The sequence below is a fragment of the Notothenia coriiceps genome, unplaced genomic scaffold (assembly GCF_000735185.1).
Source record: "Notothenia coriiceps isolate Sejong01 unplaced genomic scaffold, NC01 NC01_scaffold00003545, whole genome shotgun sequence".
Classification (NCBI taxonomy): Eukaryota; Metazoa; Chordata; class Actinopteri; order Perciformes; family Nototheniidae; genus Notothenia; species Notothenia coriiceps.
The window spans coordinates 1-9,383 of NW_011336246.1; the positions used below are offsets into that span (position 1 = coordinate 1).

Consider the following 9,383-nt stretch of genomic DNA (forward strand, 5'->3'; position numbering starts at 1 on the left):
GAAAATCCGCTCTTGCCGCAGCTCTACGTGCCACGGCCCCACGTGAACGAGTCCTTGACTGCCAACGGAATTTTCGTTGCCATCGTGCTTGGAGACCCTGCAGCGGTGAACACACGGGGGAAGTCTTATAGAAAGCAGAACATACCATCCACTGGCCGCTCTTTACCCCTTTGCATTCACCCTTTTGGAATGTTGCAAATGACTTAAGTTGGAAGTCAAGTAGGAGGGTGGAACACTAGGGGAGGGGCTAAGAGTTGGCAAGGCGGCACTCTTTCCTCTGGCCAGCCACTGGGGGGGCACATGGGGCGGAGTGAAAGAGGGATTCATGGAAGAGTGGTGTGCTGGCTGCGTGTAACGGCGTGTCTGCATCCTCCCGAACTTGGAGGCGGGGCGGGGGGTTTGCTGTTACCGGCTAGCCCCTAGGGTGTGGAATAAAGGGCGAAAGTGAGAAGAAGTAGAGCAGTGGCGTATGAGGGTGGGTTGTTTGGTTTTGGGGGCAGTCAACTGGCAGCTCTGACGAGTCCGTAGCTCAATTATGGGCTCCCCGCTTGTGTTTCTGGCTGATCAATGGTTTAATGTGTTGATCTCCAAGGCCAAAAGCGGAAGTTCGCCAAGCTGGTTTGTTAAGGGTGGGTCCGCTGAAAAGCACGCGCCAGTGGTTTGGTTTGCCACTCTGCCCAAACTGGCCGAGTAGCAGTTACGTGCGTCTTTGAAGTGTTTAAGCCACCTCCAGTTGTGAAGTCAACCCAGTTAGACGTTTTTCTGCCCATCCAGGCTGTTCTGGCCCCTGTAAGAAGAATACATATGGGGTTAAGACTGTAAAACAAAAAACATCCGAAAAATCAGTTTCCACCTTGAATTGGGAAAACACTATGACGAAATGATTGGTTTCAAATCTTTTCACATTATGGCAAGAGTTATTTAAAGAAGAGTTTGTTTGGTCTTTTGTTTAATCAATGAATGAAAAAAACTCAGTCATATTGGATTAATATAGGGACGCAAAGATAAACAAAAAAGATCAGAAATAAAGCTAAAATTCCTCCTCCCTACTGCTCTCGTTCTCCCCTTCCAAGGCCTCTCTCCTCTGGCTTTCCCCGCGCTGCCTTGCTCGCTCTCCAGCATACAGCAAGTCTGCGGACGCTGCTCAAGTGAGGGGCTGAGACGACAATGCGCTCTTTTGCGCCCATCAAGACGGTGGCGAAGTCCTCAGCGAGTCCACCTCCCCGTGTGAACATACGTGAACATGCGGGCGTCAACAGCAAAGGGCCAAGAAATAACTGTCCTATTGTGAGAGCGGAATTATGATCATCACAACAGTCACATATGTGAACTTATTTCGTTTATCTGCTGTTGCTGATGTAAATCTAAATGACATAAAACCAACTGTGTCTCTCCTCACCAGGTGTCCCAGCGGTTGCTGTCTCCATTAAGGACACTCCTCATTCATTTCAAGTCATTAATGAGTGATAGTTGCCATCCTCCCGACGAAGAACGTTCTGCTTGTCTACGCCGGTTCATCTCCCCCACCGGGGGTCACACCGTGAAAAGTGCATGGCAAGATCAGAAGGATTGTCAGTTAGGCCTGGAATGTTCACTTATAATAATTCCACATTAGCATTCATAATAGGGCTGAATCACATGTTTAAGCCTCTGCAAATTCACTGAGGAATGGGCATGCCCCTATGTCATTAATAGATATTGTTGAGCAAATCATTTGGCTCTTTTGGGATGAATAACGTTTTATCTAGTTCTTATATCTTCACACTTGTTAACTAAATATGCTACATTGAACGCCAGTGGCGTTTGTTTTAGATAACTTAGCATTCATTAGTCACTCCTGACGTAATTTCTCAGCGAGAGGACGGCGACGATCCATTTCTATCGACAAGACTTCCACCAGCAAGGGAGCGAGGAAGGCTAACAGTAATCTTTGCTAATGTTAAGCACGCAACGAGAGGAGTAGTATGTGGAGTAAATACCGTACATTCACTGGTAAAAGGAACAGCCATAAAGTCCATTCAACACGTAGTCTTCATGAGAGCAAGTCGTTAGCCAAGTTTAACAGACAGCACACCGGGCAAGGCCAATAGTTGTGAAAAGCAGGGGAATAAAGCAACAAAAAACTGGCCGTTGGTCAATCCCTGGTTAGCACCAATCACAGGCCTAGGTAAACTGACGGAAACAGGCTCAGCGCATCCAATCAGCTGGCTCTGCAAGGCGGGCCACGATAAACTAAACGGAGGTCTCGTCCAAAGTAAACGCAGGGCAAAGAGAAAAGAAATGTAGTCCAGTGTATGAATAAAGATAGAAATCAAACGGCATGCCTGGCCATGACAAAACTACCGGCAGACAACAGCCAGTTTTGTAGAACACTCCACATTTCAAAAGACATTTAAATGACCGCAACGGTTAGATGGCTAAAACGAATGTTTAGCATTTTTAAGCTCATTCTAAACGTTTAAGCGACATAGCCAGAATACACTCCTAAGATAATAAAATGTGAACAAACTGTGTTTTTATGAACGAAAGTACCATGTAAACGGAAGCATAAACACTCAACCATGAGCATTTGGTTTTAGAAGAAGAAATGTCAATGATGTAAAAAATATTACTACCTGAACAAAGCAGGATAATATGGACGTTTGCTTTGTGTCCCCTTCTCTTTTCAACCACGATGGGACAGTGGTGATACACTAAACAAACGTCCGTCAAACGCCAACCTCCTGGGTAGGATTAGGTTCCTATGTAAACGCAGCACCTGCTAAAACACTTGTCTATCCTTGTTTTGAGGTTAAAAAGGGGGTTACACGGATGTGTAACAACAATGAACTAGAAGTTATTATATAAAAATACGGTTTTGTACTTTCTTTTTGTCGACCTTTGCGAAATTACTTTTTGTAATTGCCATTTCTGTTTTATCTCTTTAATATTCGTTATAGTATGCTCTTGAATCAATATGTTGCTATGTTTGAGGCTCTTACTTTTTGCTATCTGTTAAATGGAAATCCGCCCCTCCGGAACGGCAATAAAGTTGTTTATGGATGTGATTCGATAAAACACCGTTGTCTTTAGCTCTATTCTCTGCTCGTTTGTGCAAGGGTTTTTGTCTCCACGACAGAGTTTGCGACAGTGCCCGTACAGAGGCTGAAGTCTCTCCAGATACCGGCTTGAAGGGAAACGCAGCAACAAGAGAAACACCGAAAAGCATTTCATCATCGTTTTTTTCCACTTTGGAGTCTAAACCGAGACACCGTGGCATCCCCTCCGCGTAGGAACAATTTCACCGGAAAAAACCATCTGAAGCTGGGCTGGGAACGAGAAGATCTACTGAACGAGCTCGCTGTTGTAGCCTAGTTGCGCCTCCCAGCCGAAAAGCGCACCGCTGTCAAAAAAGGGAAAGGAGAATACACATTTTTGGCACAAACGTGGGGAAATGGACTGGATGATTCTAAAAGTGAAGCTGACCGGAAAGAGAGCGCGTCGAAGGCGACCTGGTTTGATAACGAGGCTGGCAAAGTGGGAAGAGGCCCCTTACGGTCATGTTTCAAGGCGAAGAGAAAGAATGGGTAGTGGAAGAGCAGGCCTCTAACCCCCTCCCCCCCCCCCCCCCTCCTTTCTCCTAAATAACATTCATGTCTGCTATATTCCTCGTTAAGCAATATATAAAGATGAAATATGGGGCGATATTTATGGAGAGGGCAATACCCTTTACTTGTACAGTTGTGGTCTGTGCATCAGAATCCGTGCCACAAGATTTCCATTCCTATTCAGTTCTTTCTGCCCTGTTTTTGAGTTGTTGTTGTTTTTTCAACAGTTGAAATTACTACGTATTGTTCCATCGTATGTAATTTATAAATAGGAAAACACAAACATATGCTTCACCTATGGTCCGAGCTTTTCCTGTTTCAGTGAATTCAAGAACTCAATTAAGATTAAAAGGCCCTTATTCGTGCATACACAGCAAGAAGCTCCAGCGAGCGTGCCTCACAACATGCAACAATAAATAGTGCAAGAAAATAACACGAATGATAAATTAGAATGGCTCTTGTTGCAAAGTCAAAATATCTTGTACACTTAAACTCACAATTCCTATCACGGCAGTTTTAAGAAGCAAGACCTTAAACTGCGGTTCTCATGTAGGCCTGCGCTAAATCTCTCGAATAAACGTAGAAGAGATTTGTCTGTCAAACCGCTTGCGTGCATCTTCACCTTGAGCGTGGTCATCAGAACTGAGTTTAAAGAGTCAATTCTCTCGCCAGCGGAGCTGCGGGTTTAGGAAACACAATGCTTACAAACATGTAGCCTCATCTGGTCCCTGTAAGGTCATAAACTATAATTGGACCATGAAATATGGAAAATCTCACAAAATGTAGCGCAGAAACAACTCAAGGAACTCTCCTCCATCCATCTTCTCCCCGCTAATCCGGGGTCGGGTCGCGGAGGGTATCAAGTGTCCAGCAGAGAGCCCCCAAAATTTTCTTTCACCTGCCAAACATCCAACCAGCTCTGAACTGGGGATCCCAAGGCGCCTTCCCAGGCCAGAGAAGAGAGTATAATCCCCATCTGGTTTCGTAGGTCTACCCCTTGGTCTCTTACCAGCTGGACGTGCCTGGAACACCTCCCTAGGGAGGCCCCAGGGTGGTATTAACCTAGGTCCTGAACCACTCCAACTGGCTCCCTGGAACCTCTCCATCCGCGCATAATTCCATCAAATGCATTTAATTATCTTATATTTTATGCAATAATAAAGGAAAAATACAGGGGGCGCTAATGCAATTTAAGCCTATTGTCCGTTGGAATGCTTAAATGCAAAAGCGTTGTTGTGTATAGCAATAATGCTCATAATTGTGATTGTGGCTTTCCCTTTTCTGTGATTTCAAGATTTCAAAGTTCAAGATTCAAAACGCTTATTTTGCAACCTGCAACAGGTAAGCCTTCAGGTTATGGCAATGCAAATCTGAAATCCTTAAGACCCAGCCTCCTCCAACAATGCGAACATAAAGTATCGATCAGTAAGAAATAAAGCAAATAAGTGATGGTTATGAAAGCATCTCTTTTGACCTGTTCCTTCCACAACATCATAGGCAATATTTGGAGAATAGTAATCAGAAGCATTGTGCGGTTCGATTGGTGAAATGTTAGGAGCAGGCCGGTGCATGTAGAGGCACTTTTTAACATTGTCCAGTGGGCCCTTTTGGTGCCCATAACCTGCTCGTCTATATTCATTCCTTTGTTTTTTGCGAAAAAGTCCCTGGCTGCACTACAAACTTTCTAAAACTCAGTGGTTCAATGATCAGCGAAACCTTAAACCTTAAAGAAAAACAAGCCGTAATATAAGCAACCGTCCTTTAACTGTGTCCTGGATTCAAGGCTGGACTTAGGCCCATTTTCCATAGCATCGACACACAGAAGACCCCAAAAGTGTTTAAAGAAATGGTGAAGTGTTGGCTTTAGAGGGCTGCTGCTTATGAGACTCTTGTGAAGCCTGCAGCACTTTGGATGGAGCCCAGAAAGGAAGCACAAAAGCATAAAGAGAAGGTTTAGGCCAGGAGAGGGAGGGGTTTATAACGAGTGTCCCATTCTTGACCGTAACAATCAACCATCAGCCACCTCTGTTGTTTTCCCCGACTCAGACTGCAAGGAATCTGGGTGTGACCCCCAGGAAGACAAACCTGTCCCTTGCACTTGCAAAATAGCTGCTACAACCCGCACGCAGATAACACTCTGTTAACAACATTCAGCCCGCACATACGTCCCCAGGATGACCCAGAAAAGCAGCGGCAGGTTCTGGTCCCAGGCTTCTCCGTCATCTCACGCCGAGACTACTGGCGCAACTCCCTCGCTGGCTGGTCTACTGACATGTGCCATCCGAGCCCTGCAGCTCATCCAAAGCCATCCCACGAATGCAGCGGCTCGTCTGGTCTTCAACCTTCCCCTAAATTCCTCCCACACCACACCGCTCCCCCGCTCCCCTTCACTGGGCTTCCAGTAACTGGCTTAGAACCCCTCAAGACCACTGGTACTCATGCGTACCATGCTGCGAATGGATCTGAGCCCTTCCTACATCCAGGACATGCGTTGAAACCAGTACACCCCAGCGTGCACGCCGCTCTTTGCATCGAACCAACAGCTCGGCTGCACCACGCACTGCGAGGGGGACACCAAGTTCCCATCAGAAAAGAAAACACGTGGTTTGATATCCTGCGCTCCAAAATTTGGTGGGAACTGAGCTCCACTGAAATCAGGACCAGCAGAAAGCTCGACTTCTTCCGGCGCGCAGAACTGAAAACACCTTCGAAGCGATAGAACTACTAACAAGCCACTTGTAGAATACTAATAAGGACGGCTTAATTAAAGCCCAGTTGACTAGCACTTGAATGTTTTCCTAGCTCTATGAAACGCTGATGTAGCCGTATATGATTCTGCTTTTCTTCAAGTTGTAATCTTGTTGGTCGAACGCACTTATTGGTAAAAGTCTCTTTGGATAAAAGCGCAGCTAAGAATGTAATGGAAATAACCGATTCACTCAAAATCCGAGCCATCCCAGTGCTCGGTTTTTGGTCCCTCGCTGGCTGCCAATTACAGCGCCTGTTTCCTCTCCCACCTTGTTTTGTTTTGAGCGTCAGATGTGAGCTAGATTACACGGTAGGGCTGCTCAATTAATTGTTTTTTTAATCGCAATTCAATTATGGCTTTGCAACGATTACGAACACCCAACGTATCGAAAATAAAACGATAATGTTTTTTTTAATACTTTGTTCTTTTTTGTATTGGTTTTTCAGTTGAATTCTACTTAACAGTTCAGGGTAATCAACTATAAAAAACATACTGTTTCAAACAAAGGGTTTTTTCTCAATAAATTGATGTTTTTTCAAAGTAAATGGATAATTCGTTTTTTAATAATCGTGATATCATTTATGGACAACCAAAATAATCGAGATTGTCATTTTGTCATCAATCGACCAGCCCCTAGAATTACAACGAATCTGGATGAATGGCTGCTCGGTCCTCTTCTCCCCCTTCATGTTTTCGTGCAGTCGGCTCCTCAAGGGCCACATTCTGGTCTGGTGTTGATGTTGCTCCTTCCTCTCTTTATCCTGTGTTGCAGGAAGGATGATCAAGGACTAGACGCCCTCAGCAGATGAAGGCAACCGGCATCTCCAGCATGGTCAGCCCTGCAGAGAGATCGTCAGCTAAAGACTTTTGTCCCTTTGAGCTTGGTCTCTGTCAGCGAGTGGCTATGGTGGTGGCGGGTGGGTATGGTATGGGCAAGCGTATGTTATGGACAACGAAGACAGGCCACTCGATTCACAACATAACCATAACCCTAATCCTAACCCTCACACCAGATACTGACTGGTTTTCGCACCCCCCCAGACCCCCCCAATAAAGCAAAACTGCACGTTTCAGAGTGGCCTTTTATTGTGGCCAGCCTAAGGCACACCTGTGCAATAATCATGCTGTCTAATCAGCATCTTGATATGCCACACCTGTGAGGTGGGATGGATTATCTCGGCAAAGGAGAAGTGCTCACTATCACAGATTTTTTCAGATTTGTGAACAATATTTGAGAGAAATGGTTATTTTGTGTATGTAGAAAATGTTTTAGATCTTTGAGTTCATCTCATGAAAAATGGGAGCAAAAACAAAAGTGTTGCATTTATATTTTTGTTCAGTGTAATAACCTCCACAAAGTAGCTTGAGGTAAACAACAAATGTGAAACAAGACCATAGAAGAAGAATATTGACATTCTTGGGAAGAGACAATATTTTATCGTCTTGCATTCAGTTGTACAGGTTGTGTCCACTCACAGTACATTCCCCACCTTTAGCCACTGGAAGCATTATCAAGCACAAATAGGCTTTTTGTAAATCATGTTTTCTACCATGAGTGTGTGTGCATGTCCTCTAAGTGCATCTGTGTGTTGCAGCTGCTGCGGGAGCTGAAGCATCCCAACGTCATCTCACTGCAGAAGGTGTTCCTGTCACACGCAGACCGAAAAGTCTGGCTGCTCTTTGACTACGCCGAACATGACCTCTGGGTAAGACACACACACACACACACACACACACACACACACACACACACACACCAGCTGCATGACTTAATAAACATACAAGGGATGCATGATATTACATATATTTTTCCACCCATGTTTGCCGTATTGCAGACAATTCATGCACATATTTTCCCACCTAATTACAGAAAAATCTCTCCTGAAAGTTGAATAAACATGAACGATACTCTCCCTCGGAAATGTAATGAAAGCAAAGCCAATAATATAAATAAAACCTCCACCACAACATTTACTTTTATGAATTTGCATTGCTTTTTCAACTGTTCTTTTCATGTGCGCATATACACCTCCTCTTATTCGATTAAATATTCAGTTCTGCCGATGTATAATTTCAAAGCCTATACAAATGGCATGTTGATATCAATGTGCGTCCCAAAAGTATCCTGCATTATCCTGCCTATTGTTCATTGAATATGCCACGATGAGCGGGAATGCATAGTTTGGATATAATTACGTTTTAATAATGTCTTTAATAGTTTAGTCCAGGGGTCGGCAACCCCTGGCACGCGTGCCACCGTAACCAGTGGCACACTAGGAATAAGTGTGCAAAATATTTACATTTTTATTTTCGGATCCTGAACGAGACCGCCGCCAGAGCGCGTCTCCCCGTTACCTGCAGGAGGAAGCCATGCACGCAACGCAGCGCCGCTCTCTTTAACTCCAGTCGACTTGCTGCCGCTTGAAGTGCTGTCGGAGCGCCGGCACTTCAGAAATTGCAGTACCCATAAGGAGCTGTACAAATGCTGCAGTTTTTGCGTGGCTGTGTCTTTAGTTGAAAGCCCAGTGGCGATCTGCTCATCTCTCATTGAAAATAACATGCTACACAGGGGCGGACTGGCCATCTGTGTGTTCTGGGGAATCACAGAACGGACGGTCGTCATTATCATTATGCCGTTCAAAACCAATTATTTAAAAAATGCATCTGACAGGTGAAAGAGGTCCACACACTGCTTCCCCGCAGCGAGGCTCCCCCCGCCCTCCTGTTGACAGTTCACGAGCTCCCCCCNTGGGCAAGCGTATGTTATGGACAACGAAGACAGGCCACTCGAATCACAACCTAACCCTAACCCTAATCCTAACCCTCACACCAGATACTGACTGGTTTTCGGACCCCCCCAGACCCCCCTAATAAAGCAAAACTGCACGTTTCAGAGTGGCCTTTTATTGTGGCCAGCCTAAGGCACACCTGTGCAATAATCATGCTGTCTAATCAGCATCTTGATATGCCACACCTGTGAGGTGGGATGGATTATCGCGGCAAAGGAGAAGTGCTCACTATCACAGATTTTTTCAGATTTGTGAACA

General features: G+C 45.1%; 1 protein-coding gene across 3 annotated transcripts in view; it reads left to right on the forward strand.

Annotated features, from left to right (window-relative positions):
* The first annotated feature begins 7,061 nt into the window (after positions 1-7,061).
* Positions 7,062-9,383, forward strand: part of cdk8 (cyclin dependent kinase 8) — a 10,252-nt gene continuing 7,930 nt past the window's right edge. The window contains exons 1-2 of one of the 3 annotated variants that reach the window (XR_797916.1): positions 7,062-7,192; positions 7,932-8,042. Coding sequence is in view for 2 of the 3 variants with exons in the window: in XM_010766757.1 (XP_010765059.1) it covers positions 7,142-7,192; positions 7,932-8,042 (162 nt within the window). In the remaining variant the exon portion in view is untranslated. The remainder of the gene's footprint in view (positions 7,193-7,931; positions 8,043-9,383) is intronic. The other 2 variants (XM_010766757.1, XM_010766756.1) reach the window with 2 other exon arrangements.